The sequence below is a fragment of the Acomys russatus genome, chromosome 7 (genome assembly GCF_903995435.1).
Source record: "Acomys russatus chromosome 7, mAcoRus1.1, whole genome shotgun sequence".
In the NCBI taxonomy this organism is placed as follows: Eukaryota; Metazoa; Chordata; class Mammalia; order Rodentia; family Muridae; genus Acomys; species Acomys russatus.
Genome location: NC_067143.1, coordinates 23,339,211 through 23,353,740, shown reverse-complemented (window position 1 = coordinate 23,353,740; position 14,530 = coordinate 23,339,211). Strand labels below are relative to the sequence as shown.

General features: G+C 45.6%; 1 protein-coding gene across 1 annotated transcript in view; it reads right to left on the bottom strand.

The window, feature by feature from the left end:
- Window positions 1-14,530, bottom strand: part of Igf1r (insulin like growth factor 1 receptor) — a 276,403-nt gene that overhangs the window by 61,984 nt on the left and 199,889 nt on the right. Inside the window, 1 exon segment of the mRNA XM_051148717.1 lies at window positions 834-1,146. Within this exon segment, the coding sequence (XP_051004674.1) occupies window positions 834-1,146 (313 nt within the window).

The following is a 14,530-nucleotide window of genomic DNA, read 5'->3' as shown; positions in this document are numbered from 1 at the left end:
TGGATGGTGGTAAGCCACCATGTGGTTGCTGGGAATTGAACTCCGGACCTCTGGAAGAGCAGGTGGCACTCTTAACCACTGAGCCATTGCTCCAGCCCCCGCTACAACACCCGAGTTGTCTGCACTTCCTGGTATTACAGATATTGAAATTAAGAAGAACTATGTAAAGAAATATTCAAGGTCAAAATGATTGGGCTATAAAGTAATACTTTGCTTGCTCCTCCCCCATCTTTTACTCAAATAGAAAAATCTGATACCTGCCCCACTGTTAAAATGTCTAGGAATCATGTAGCACTTAAAAATGTTTCTATAAGGACATACTCTGATTACGTATTTACAGTTTAATCTTCCTAAAATTCACTCTGGTATAGACAAAGTATAAACAGTATTTAAAAAATACTTTCATGTAAGTGCTAAATATAATCTTCAAAGGCTGAGAGGGGGACGGCTATTGTCTCTTAGGACCACGGGCAGGGAGCAACGGCCCACCATTGTGAGATCACACTACAGGGAAGGAGAACCAAGTCCTATGACTACTCAGCAGTCTCACTGTGCTGCAGCACAGCTGGATGCTTGAGCGGAGAGGAAACACAGTTGCAGGTCAAATACAATACCACAGTTGTTAGCTATCAGGCATTTCCGCTGGCCTACCCTCAGGGACCTAACGGCGACTTACATCACCCGCCACTGCTAGGTGAGCCAGGTGTGGTACATAAAAGGGGCCTCCGGCCACCCCAGATCTTAACTGGCCCTTTATTCCCTGTATGTTTGGTCCTACCCTTATGGGATCTGCAGCAAAGTGCCCGCCTGGGCCTGGAAACCGGAACACTGACCTCTGTGTGCTGTTGCGGATGAAGCCCGAGGGACACTCCTGCATGCACTCGCCATCATGGATAACGAAGCCGTCGGAGTCGCTGCTCTCGGCGTTGGGGATGTTGGCGCAGAAATCCCGGTCCACACAGCGCCAGCCCTCGAACCTGTAGGTGCCAGGCGGGCAGGCGGGCACGCACACGCCTTTGTAGTAGTAGTGTCGGCAGGCCACACAGGTCGTGTTGTCGTCGGGTGTATGGCAGCTGCCGAGGCACTCTGGGTGGCAGCATTCGTTGTTCTCCGTGCACGCTCGTTTCCCGCACACACTTGGGCACACTGTGGAAACAGAGGAAGAGGGTGGCAAGGTGAAGGACTGATTACACAGCCCCCCCCACCCCGGGTCATCTGCTGCCACCACCAGCATTAGATGGAGTACCAGAGACAGGCCAGAAAAGCCACACCTCGGAAATTGGCAGTAAATCCCACACCAGGAAAGGAAACAACATATCTCAAGCCCATTCTCTCCTACGAACTCCTAGTCTGCTATGGGATGCGCCATTAACTTCTAAGCACCCCCCCGCCCCGTAATCATCTGTGAGATGGGATGGCTACCTCATTAAAAGGGAGCAGGCACAGGTGAGCAGAGAGAAATACAGACAAGATGGGCCACTGTACTATAAAAGGCTCCCTGTTCTTCAGCCCTCCTTTTGTAGGAGGAATCCATTCTAAGACCCCCGAACCACACCTAACACTGTCCTGTGTAGAACACAGCGGTGATGTTGAGAGGAGGAGTAACAAGTTGTGAATAATGAGACCCTAGTTGGCGGTCTGTTTGGGAGGGTCCTGGAGCCTTGCTGGAGGAAGTACTTTGCTGGGGGGCAGGGGTAGGGTTTGAGGCTGTATAGCCTGACCCACTTCTCCATTTCCTGTGTGTGGGTGAAATGTGATCACTTGGTGTTTCCTCCCGGACAAGCCTGCCTCCCGGTCCTGAAGCTGTGTCTCCCCCACAAGGATAAACTCTTATCTCCTCTGGAACTGTATGCTAAGAGAAAACCTTTTCTTCTCTAACTCACTTCCTGTCACAGTAATTTTATCACAGCAACAGAAAAGAAACAAATACAACGTGACACTGGTTAAAACTTGTTCTAGGTTACAGCGTACTACAATTGCACATTTTACAAAGCGCTGTGTGACTGTGGCTGCTCTCTTCTGGGACTCCAGAGAGAGAGAGAGAGAGATCAAGGGTATGGAGGGGCTGTTCACTGCTGCAGGTGCAGGAGTGCCCATGTGCTCTAAAGAGGATTAAGCTACAGTGGAGGTGCCAGTGCTTCCTAAAGGTAAGCCTGTGTTGTGCCATCTCAAGGTCTTTACTCTGAAAGGTGAAGACAGCACCCTTCTCTGAGCAACACAACCTTCAGGCTGTAACCACCTGGTACGATCAGATGGTAGAACACACACAGTCCCTGCATCCAGGGACCACCTACTGTCAGCCTTGCTAAGTTAAAGGCCCCATCCAGTAACCACAGATGATCTGCTGTGCGTAAGTACATCATATTCCATAAATACGTCATAAAGAGCACACACACTATAGCCTGTGAGCCTTATTCATGAACAACTTATAAATCAACAAACTAGGAAATCTGGTTAGCATTACATGTACCCTCTTTATTGTTGGGAAACAATACAAATGAGCTGCTGTATTAAAGGGTCACAGCATGAGGAAGGCCGAGAACCCCCACTCCAGATTAACCCTGGGCTGCTGACCTTTGAACTCTTCTGAACCAACTTTTATCTATTACATGCACGTGAACTAACCACGCACAAGACCTGTCTTCAGAGCTAGGCATAGAGAAAGAGGAAAGCCTTCTCAGTTGGTTTGTATCATTTGCCTATTATAAGTAGCTTCCGGCTGTTTCTGAACATCTATTCTAGCTCACAAACAAACAGGAGCTAATTATCTCTCGTCACACCAAAAGAGAATACGCTGTAGGAGCCCCTAACGTCAGAACACAAACATCGTCTACCACAGCAATTATCCTGAAGACAGTAAAATAAAGTTCACGTACAGCCTACCATGTTTTTAGTTTCATACACTATCATTGAATCTTTCACTCAAATACATAAAAAAAAAAAAAAAAGGCATAGCTGAAGATGACAGAGTCTGATGATTTGATTAAATATATACATCGCACAGCTTACGTCAAGGTTGGAGATCTAAACAAGCACCGAAGTTATTTGTGTTGATTTCGGTTTTCTAATGCATGAATAACAGACGTGAACGGATCCATTCTGCATACTGGGTGGATGATGCACCTGTGTGCCAGGCCACCGTACACCCTGTACAACCCTACAGTGGCAGTCCCTGACCTCAAGGAAAGGCCACCACACCGGGGGAAGCAGGAAGGAGTAGGCACACGATGTTCCTAATGCCTTGGGTGCCTGGAAAGGTCTCCAGAGACAATGAGTTCAGCACTGAAAGCAGAGTGGTGACGGGGAGGGGCCTCACGACCAACATGGGTCAGCTCAGGGAGTCACACAGGCCCACCAACATGGAGAGCAGGGAATCACTCCAGGCTCAAGGCAGGGGTTAGGTTTCCACACCAGAAAGGCCATCATGCTGGATCGCATTGTCATGACGACCAGAGTGGGCAGAACAGGCAGGAGAAGGACGGCCAGAGGAATCTGCTGCTGATCACGCTGCCCCTCCAGTGCTCACACGGAATAACAGAGTTCAATGTAACTGGCTAAAGGCTCTCTGGTGGAGCTATCCCAGCCATCCACCAAGACCATGATCTGAGACTAGCGAGGAAGGGGAAAACCGATTAGGTGTCTCACCATTATCAGCAGAGATTATTTATTAACGGGGACCAAATGTCAACGCGTGGAGCCGTTTACTTACTTACACAGAAAAAAAAAAAAAATGACACATTACAACAGATAATAAGGTCAAATGGCTAATGAAGTAGTAAAAGCCCGTACCATGTAAAAACAGGGGAAAATAACCTTGTGTACTGTCTTGGATCAGTTACTCCCAAATATAAATGCTACATTTACCCAGGATAAGAAACAGAAATAAACACTTGACAAGGGAGTTGTTAAATGTGAGGTGTGTTGAGCCCTGTTGCATGCCTGTGATGGGAACTTCTTTCCAACCGAAGCACTGTCTTTACAGATAGAACTATTTCTTTCTTTCTTTCTTTCTCTTTCTTTTTTAAGGCAGACACTAGATCAATGGGCCCCTTGACGCCGAGTGACCCCAACAGTGAACAAGAGCACATCTAACATTCTGTAGAGGGGGGCACAGAAGAGGGGTACACAGAGAGAAGGGGGAAGGACGGAGCAGAGAGACAACTTGTTTGCTAGAGGACAGACTCCAAAACTCTGTGCTGGCTACAGGAGGAAAGCAGTGTTCCTCTCTCTATGGCACAGAGGATTCTGGGAGGCAGCGAGAGAACGAACATAGGGCCGTCTGGGAGTAGAGAGTCCTGGAGCCTGCTTCAGAAGCCTGCTGTAAATTTTGTCTCATCTCGATGTATATAAATATTATTAGTGTTCAGGACTATTAAGGGATTTCTTGAAAAGCCCCGGGCAGTGAGTCTCGCCAGCAGATGGATGGCTGCTCTACGTGAGTGCCAAAACTTAAAATTTAGTGCAGTAACCAAATTTCCAATTATGGCACTATGGGGGAAAGGAGGGGAACTTCTTCCCTAGCTCCCAAGGAGGAGCACACGGGCCTGGTTAAAGGGCAGCCCAGCCTTAAAGCGAGGAAACGGAAGCTGTAAACTAATGCACAGAGAAAAGCAAATTGATTTATTAGCTCATGAGGCCATTCTAATCCTTGGAATTCATTTATTCAGGGATGGCAATAAAAACAAAAAACCTATTGAAACAACCAGAAAAGCCGTAATACGTCCTGTGACAACCACCAGAAAGACAGGCTCAGGGTCAGTGTGCATACATTAAATAACTCCTCTTCATTTCTTTATAGAGAAAAGCGGGCCTTGCACATCAGCCTTTAGCTCTCTTCCTCCCCGGAGCCCTTACGTTTATTAGGTTCTTTCTAATTTCTTTTTAGCCTGTGTTTCCTTTTGTCAGTAAATTCTTTAATAATCACTAAGCCCCGAGAAGCCAATCTTCAAAGCACATAATACTGAAGTTCTTTGCTATGGGAACCTCAACTTTTCACAGGAAAAGAGGGTCCCTTATTCACACAAGTTCGTACTGTACACTTATTATTATTATTATTTTTTTAACCAAAATGCCTGCCGAGGGACAGAACTGGTCTGTGGATGCTCACTCAAGGTAAGCTTCTGAGTCAGACACGGAAGGAATAAGAGGTAACAAACTGCAGAAGGACAGAAGAGAGGCGGGAGAGGCCGGTGATAAAGTTGACGCCTGTGAAGTGAGTGGGAGCGGGCAGGTGCTCTGGGTGTTGTCGGAGCCCTTGGGGAGTCCGGCTCCAAACATCTTATTCAATGTAGTCCAAAATCTAGCTTGGGCTTACAGAGCCACTTTGGTGTCAGCCTGTAAGTCCCTCGGGCACAAATCCACATATTGTCTGGAACCCCTGCTCCTAGGATTTCCATAGGGTTCCCCACACTCAAAACTAACCCCATAAGACCTGTCTGCAGGCTCTAGCACAGGGCCTGGCTGCCTAGCTCAAAAGGAGCCCTTTCCAGTTCCTTCTCCCAACCAAGTACGCTATGAAGGAGTGTACAGATAAGCCTTAAACGGACTTGTGGCTGATCTTGGGGGCATCCTGCCCAGTAGCTAAACCTTCCTCCACGCTTTCTCCCCCTTTCCCTTTCTTCTTCTCCCACAGGATTAGTGGCGAGACAATTTGGCTCCCTCCAAGACATCAGGACCCATAGATTTACATATTTTGTGTGTGTGAGTGATTTGCCTACACATATGTGTTTATGTATGCCACATTTATGTCTCGTACTCAGAGGTTAGAAGAGGGTGTCAGATTCCTTGAAACTGGAGGTACAGGTGGTTGTAAACCAATCATGTTGGTGCTGGGAACCTAACCTGGGTCTCCTCCAAAAGCAACAAGTGTGGACGACCACTGAGCCACCCCTCCAGTCTCCTGGTAATATTTGTGGGGTTCTTCTCGGACATAACCGGGGTTCCCAGGGCCTAAGGACAGTTTAAACAATGCTGGTCATGCTTTCTGTTTGGCCCTCAAACTAACCAGCAAGGAGTCTGTTCAAGATGCTTGCTTGCATGCCTTGCTGTCTTTCAAGGAAGGCAGAGATGGACCAAGGAACTAAGGACTCCTTGTAGTTTGGTTGGACATTCTAGTTTTCAAAGAACAAATGTCTTGGGTTGGAGAGAGGGCTCAGAGGTTAAGAGCACCTGGCTGTTTTTCCAAAGGTGTTGAGTTCAATTCCCAGCAACCACATTATGGTTCATAACCATCTATAATGGGATCTGGTGCCCTCCTCTGGCCTGTTGGCACACATGAAAGCAGGATAGCGTATAATAAATAAATAAATCTTAAAAAAAAAAAAAAAAGAACAAGTGTCATTAATGGCAGGAACTGTGCCTGGCTGAAGAGAAGGAGTCAAGGACCCCTGGAGGGGATAGGGAGGAGAACAGCCTAGCTGGGGCCCATGCTGTGTGTGTCCACCTTACAAGTGCATAATAATGCTCTCAGTTTATAAAACAGTCTTCAATCTGCCCTCCTATTGTCTCCTCATCGCATACTTTCCCCTACTCCTCTATCACCCCTAACAAAGACATTGCTATGACTTGACTGTATCTCTGAAAAAAAAAAAAAAAAATCACACATTGCAATTTGGCTATTACTATTATGGTGTTAGAACACGAAATCTAACTCGACTGGTATGTTGGAGGGAAGGACTTTGAGAGAAAATTAGCATTAGATGAAGTCTAAGGGTGGAACATCATGATGGCAGTAGTGGCTTTATTGTAAGGAGAGAGGCAAGCTCAGCATGTGATGCCGTTGCCATGTCACAATGCACTAGGAAGGTCCTCATTAGAGGCTGACACCATGTTCCTGGACCTCTCCGTCTCCAAAACTATGAAAAATAAATGTATTTTCTTTATAAATTACCCAGCATCAGCTATGTCAAGTAAGACAAATATACATCAAAAGGAATGAAACACTGGTGAGCGAGGCTTCTTGGGCACTGTACTGCATCCGGGCAAAGTCTGCAGGCTCAGTGGTTAAGACTCCAATCACAAAAAACCAAATAGTGTTACATACCCACAAAAGAGGGGAGGGAGGGAGGGTGGGAGATTAGGAATGAGGAGGAACCTTTCTCAAAAGGGAGACAGGAACCTAACATGCTAACGGTCTTCGTGGTGTCAAAAGGAGAGCTCCACTGACTCACTGTTTACAAAGCATCCACAGAGTTTAAAGGCATCTAAGCCTGCCTGGAAGGCTGCAGCCACCACGCAGTCAGTTACACAGCAAAGGAAAGTTCACGTGGCAGCCAGTGTACTAAAAGCTCATGCAGAAAATCACATTGGTAACAGTATTCTCTGCCTAATGCCAAAATCCAAACCAAACCAAACCACCCTACCCCGCTTTTGTGGAGGGACAGAAGGCAGATCCAGAGGAGACGTCACTTTTAAGCCAGAATCCAGAGCCATTTCAGTTTCTGTTTGCACTGAAAGGCTGTAACAGATTGAAAACTTCCAGAGGAGAAGGCGGCACTTGGAGCAGAGTGCTCCCGCACTCCGCTAGCTGGTTAGGGAAGAGGACAGGACCACATGTTTCTTGACCTGTTTGAACACTAGTGATGAGACCTCCCAAATTCTCCAGCATCTGATGGGTCCAAGTCATTTTCTCCGTATTGACTTTCAAAGTTTGGGTCTGGCTTGATTCCCGCACGAGGGAAGTCGTCCCCCTCTCACCCCCCCCCCCCCCATTGCTCCCCTTCGGCTTTCCACACCTTCCAAATTGTGGGACTGCATTGCAGGCAGCATGGTCCAATCAAAGACAGCCAGAGTCATAAGGAAGTTTACAGGTAGGCAACCATCTCAATTCAAAACACCTCTACTAAGACCCTGGACAGTCCTTCAAGCAGCACCACGGAAGCCCACTGCTTTATGCGGCCCTCAGTGGCCAGACAGCACCAGTCTCGACCTGGTTCCCCCATGCCTTCAAGGTAAACAGACTTTTTTGTTGTGCACATGGGGTGCAGCCCTATATTCTAACATCACAGAGCAGCGTGAACAGCGTGGAATGTGCTGAGACTGAGAGATCAACTGTGGTCTTCCATGTACAAGGCAACTTGCTCAGATCCAGTCTGAAAAGTAAGTACATGCCCACACTCAGTGGGCTCATCCTGAGCCTCTAATCACTGAAATTTCCCAGGTCATCCTTTCCATAATAGCTATTTGAGTCCCTCTTATATAAATGCAATTTATACCACAGAGGCAAACTACAAGACTGCTTATTAATACGGAGTGAACTTTCAATGTTATTTCCCATATGCCCGATGATACTTTAAGCGTGTTATTTATACACATTATTTAATCCTCCTAACAATCACAAAGGGGAGGAATCAGTCACCTGTAGATGACCAACTTGGAGACAACTGTGAAAGATGAAATGGCTCATGCAAGGGCATCAAATTGATGTGCTGCAAGCTGGGCATCACACCCAGAGTGCCCAGCTCCTGACGACAGCCTCTCCACACATCCTCCCATGGCGATAAGGTACCACCACTGTGCATCTCTGCTGTCTGGAAGGCATGATCTAGGGGAGTTGCTTTCATGCTAGTTTCCTTTTTAAGCATGCATCCACCAGGAAGAAATAAGCCACAAGTCCTAGCACCCTTTTCTGCTCTCTGAGGAATAAAGGACAAAACTAAGGAACTGGAAGAGGGGCCAGCACGCAGATGACACTAAGGAGATCATAGGAACCAATTCAGTTTTCTCTGTTTATAGAGCTGCAGCCAATGGAAGTCTCATGGAAATTTTTCTGTCACAGATTTAAAAGGCTGGATTTTGTTTGTTTGTTTTGTTTCGAGACAGGACTTCTCTGTGTAACAGAGCCCTGGCTGTCTTAGACCAGGCTGGCCTTGAACTCACAGAGATATGCCTGCCCCTCCCTTCTGAGTGCCAGGATTAAAGGTGTGAGCCACCACACCTGGCCTGATTTTTTTTTTTTTTTTTAATAGGCAGGGTTTCTCTGTATAGCCTTGGCTGTTCTGGAATTCGATTCATAGACCAGGCTGGCCTCAAACTCAGGGATTTGCCTGCCTCTGCCTCCAGAGTGCTGTGATTAAAGATTGTGCCACCACGCCTGGCCTGATTTTTTTTTTTTTTAATAGGCAGGGTTTCTCTGTATAGCCTTGGCTGTTCTGGAATTCGATTCATAGACCAGGCTGGCCTCAAACTCAGGGATTTGCCTGCCTCTGCCTCCAGAGTGCTGTGATTAAAGATTGTGCCACCACGCCTGGCCACAAGGCTGGGTCTTGTTGGCATCACCAAGGCCACTGAAAAGCTGCTCAGCAATGCAGACACTTGTCTCCAGACAGATGCACAGTGAACATGGCTTTTCTGATAGGAAATGACTGTGGTCAGGGAACCAGACCAGCAAGACCCACAACAGTCAGTTCTGTCCAAACTAGTCCACTTAACAGTGCACAGAGCAGGTGGTACGCTATCAGGCTCAGACTTTCAAATGCTCAGAGACGATACTGTGAGAGGTGATCGTGGCCTCCTCCCAAGTGCCTTGCTCAGTCACAGCTCACACCGCACTCAAGAGCTGCTCCTTACCAAGCCTGCAAACCCACTCTTACAGCACAGAAGCAGTCTCTTTACCGACTCATATGGTTCAGTAACACTGAAATGTTATCATGGAGGAAAAAAATTTTTCAGTCAGGGCCAGGGAGATGGCTTAGGAGGTAAAGGCACCTGCTACCATTCTGACTGCCTGTTCAATACCTGGAACCCACATGGTAGAAGGAAGGAATCAATTCCCACCAACTGTTCTTTGACCTCCACATACATGCTGTGGCATGTGTGCATCTCCTCCCCCAGTAAAATTTCTAAAGTGGGGGAACAGTTCAGTGTGCCTTCCCCCTTGGGAGAGCACAGTTTGAAGGCTCAGAGAAAAATGGCCAAGCAGCATCTTACAGTCCAGTACAGAAGGTAAGCCACAAGTTCAGCTGCTGAAGCATCTGTGAGCATTTCATTAATGAGCAAAAGAAACAATTGCCCTACTGACAATGCCCACGGGATCACTGAAGCCTCAGGAACCAAGCAGTGCTGGGCAGAGTACTGAGAAAATAGGAAAACAAACACTGCAAAGGGGGAAACAAGCCCGAAGGAGGAAAGTTATAAATAGCATCATTATTAACTAGAAGGCTGGGTAGGAAGAATGGAGACAGAGGCGCTGCTGACCCAAGGATGGAGAGCAGGAAGTTTCAATCAATGACAAAAGCCAAGAGAGCAGAAAGGACTCAGGGGTTCCTCTGCCCACTGTGGGCTAGGGCATCCTTTTTCTTCCCTTCCTGTACATTTTGTAGTATCAGCTTTATTGTCATCTTATAATCCACCCAAGATAGAAAATCTGGTGGTTTTGAGTGTCTTCAGAGTGTTGTGCTACTGCCACAAGAATATTTTCATTGCACCAAAGAGAAAGCCCACATACAGTGTTCTAACCTCTCCCCAGCTCTGGGCAATGACTAATCTTACTGTCTGCACTGAAGTGCCTGCCAGGGGCATTTTTCTATGGGTGTCAGACGAAGGATGTTCGCCTGTGACCACTACAGTCTTCCCCGTGATCACCATCTTCCATCTAACACAAGGCTTTCAAGGTCCACCCTTGGTATGGCATCTGCTAATACTTCATTCCTTCTGGCTTACGCTCATGAATTTGGGCTTTTCATGACTCACACTGTGGGAAAGTGAGCCTTTCTATTAATGTGCAGCGGCAACACCACAGGTACTTGGGTTAGAAATGCAGAAGACACTGACAAAATTTGAAAAACAGAAAGGGGTCGATGACAAGGATGGTGGACACTGAGGTTCAGCCAAGATGGTAAGAAGGGTCTGTCTGCACCCCAGAATCTATAATTTTGGTCTACTCAAATCTGTATTTTTGGCAAACTCTATCCACATTAACTTGGATTGGTAGAGCCACCGCAGTGGCATCACACAGTGTGTGGTGTTTCTCTCCTGTGCTCAGCATGCTACCTGCTCCTGAGGGAAAATCAGATGCTCCATTTCTGTACAAATGCCTGCCTGACAAAGGACACTGAAGCTGCGTCACAGAAGGTGTCTGTTCAGGTAGTGGAGAGTGAAGGAGAAAAGACAGTGGGGGAGGGGTCAACCCTACACGCCTCTTACCAGCATTATGTCTTCTTCACACAGTTTCAGTGTACTTTTAGATCGTCTCAAACATTATTTTCAACCTGTTTCAAAACCTACATACAAATTTGAAAGCACAGGCAGATTTTAGTTCAGGGAAGAAATCAAACAGCAGAAGGGACTGGCACTGGGTTCAGCACACATAGGCCTCTCAGGCCGAAGAGCCACAGTCAACAGAGCAGGGCTGCTCTGGGGCTGTAGAGTGAGTCTCTCTCTCTCTCACAGCTCACAGCACAGAGCACACACACAAACAGGCTTTATTTCTCCTTGAACATCATGAAAAAAGAAAACAAGAAGTCTCTGCAGAGTGCTGACTCCGCTGCAGACCTTCGTGGCCCTGAGCAGGCTTGAGCACATAAAGATGCGAATCGCTTATGCCTGTCACAGATGCTTAAATGGACAGGATGGGGAAAAAAAAAATACCCTACCCTTCACACACTTAAAAATTACTCTAAGTTATTTTAAATTTGGAACTGTTTGTATATTCCTTATAAGTTTATAAAACTCACACTGTCTCTCCATGACTAACTAAAGTGGAATCGAGAGTTTTCTATATTTATAACTCGTCTGCTTGTTCGTGCCTACAGCCCTATTTCCATTCTCTGTTACTGTACACAGAGTTATGTGAAGATCTGTGGGCTCTGAACTGCAGCTCACTTCCTAACAAGGCAGGCCTGTGTCCCATAGGGGCAAACCGGGTGAAGGCCAGGCTCAGAGGGGAGGCCTCAACTGGCATTGCTTTGCACTTCATTTTTTTTGTTTTGTTTTGTTTTGTTTTGTTTTCTGTTTTTGTTTTTTTTTTCTTTTTTAAAGACAGAGTTTCTCTGTGTAGCCCTAGCTGTCCTGGAACTCACTCTATAGACCAGGCTGGCCTTGAACTCAGAGAGATCTGCCTGTCTCTGCCTCCCCAAGTGCTGGGATTGAAGGTGTGCACTGCTGATGCCAACACCCTGCTAGATTGCGCCTCTTTTAAGTGGGCATTTGAGCCTAATTTGGGGGCAACCACACGCCTAACTGGTGATGACTGAGGAACTGTATGTGTAGTGTGAACTTGCTACACGTACCCTCAGGTATAGCCGTGAGCCTCTGTCACCTCTTCCCCCTGATTTTAGTAGAATTACTTGTCCACAAGGTACAAAGCCTTATCAGCCCATGCAAAAGCCCCTCTCCATACACACAAATGTTTGCCAAGATAACTGAAATGGCTAAACAGTGCCGCCCACAGGGAAAGTATCACTTACAGCAGAGCATACAAGCCCTAGGATAAAGTTTTGACATGAAAAGCAAGACCGTTTATGATGGCTCAAGTTCTGCTGTTATGTATAAAAAGCAACCCTGTTTACAGAGGAAGTAATAAATGTGAAAGATACCCGTGCATATAGATAAACCCATGGAATTCAGGTGGTTGTGTGTGCATGGACACGCATCACCTGTTCACACCTGCGCCCATAAACAGTCAGAACAGCTGCTCTAAGGCTGCCTAGCCACAGTTTGGCAAACAAACATACAAACAAACAAACAAACAAACATGCTCCCAGAATCTTCTCTGGAACAGTGTTTCTGGTAACTGTAGTATCTCGTATCATCTGGTAACTATAGTATCTCATTTCATACTGCCCCAAGAGAAGCAACTCTCCTTAAAAATGAAGAAAAAAACAAAACAAAACAAAAACAGTCCACAACATACTTTTCTTTCTTGGGCAGCGTCAGAAGGGATAAGAGGTACTTCACTTCAATTCTGTGATTAATTAGGAAGCTGGTTTATTTTTACTGCATAGGTTTTTCGTTTCCTACTTATATCACCTCCAGACCCATTCCTTTCTGAAATCTTAACTATTTTACTACACACAATTATGCATCTTAAGCTCTATTACAACCTCACAATTCCATATATGAAATAAATTACCGCTGAAAATAAGATTATCTGAGAAATGTGTCTTAGGCAATTCGGTTACTGTGTGAACATAGTAAAGTTTACGTAAATCAAAATGATCGTGATATTATTAACCACAACCTTAACAGGATCATTGGCAGAAGGGAACTTCCAAGATGAGTGACTGCATTTAAATCAGTTACGGCTCTTAAAGAAACATGTACTTTAAAAATATATCACAGATGTCAAGAGACAGTCAAGTAACCTTTAGACTGTTCCTTTACAGCCTCTGCATCTCTGCTCACCACCCTCCTTTGGTCCTGTCACTCCCCTTCCTGATGGAATGCTTTTGGACTTCTAAACATTTGTGGTTCTCAATCTTCCTAATACTATGACCCTTTAATACAGTTCCTCATGTTGTCATGAGCCCCAACCATAAAATTTCATTGCTACTCTATAACTGTTAATTTTGCTACTGTTATGAATGTAATGTAAATATCTGATACATGAACCCATAGATTGAGAACCTCTGCTTTAGGGTGCGTTAGGCGAAATCACCATAGCATACTTAAAAACAAAACAAAACAAAACAAAGCTTCTATGTGTGTGTGTGCTCACGTGCTCTGTTTGCATGTATGCTGCATGACAGAAGAGGGCATCAGACCGCTGAGCCATCTCTCCAGCCCCAACAGTACACATTTTGCTGCCCAACCTGCAATGTTGGCTCCATCTCCTGGAATTAAAATATTTTTTTTTACTGGGGTAGTAAATACTTTTACTATCATGTAGCAATCATAGAAAAGTTCAGCTACGCCTTTCAATTATCCAGGATGGTATATCAGCAAGCACTGTCCCTCGTAATCATACATCCTGGCTAACATAAGCCTCATGAAAACCAGGGTTTTGGTCAACCTGCAAAATACCACCACCAGCAAAAACACAAGGAATGTGCATATTCAGCCTTATCTGATGATTCAAAAGTACCTAGAAGAAACATGCAAGTGGCAAAGTATTATTTTTAGAACGGTTTTATAAAAATTAACATTAAACACACACACTCACACACACTCACTCTCTCTCTGTCATTCCCACAGACTTTTTGTTGGCTTTTATTTTATTTTGCTTGAATTTTGTGAGCAGAGGAGGCGATAGAGGCAGTGTACCTGGGAAAAAAAGGTATCAACTCTGCTAGAATGCACTCACTAGAAGTGTTGATGTCCCATCTTGCCAAAAGGAATTCGACTGTTCTGGAAATGATTATTTCTCAGTTTCAACCAGTTTTTTTTTTTTTTTAAATGGGACTTTACACTATTAAAAAGTTCATGAAGGAATTCAGAGTTCAATATGCCCTTTTTTTCTTTTCTCTTCTATTTTAAAAAAATCATTAATAATTAAGGACTTTTCTACAGTGTTATTTTGCTGCTGTTTTGTTAAGTGGTAGGTATGACTGTATCCAGACTGGGAACCAACACAGGCACGGGGTAGGGTGCCAGT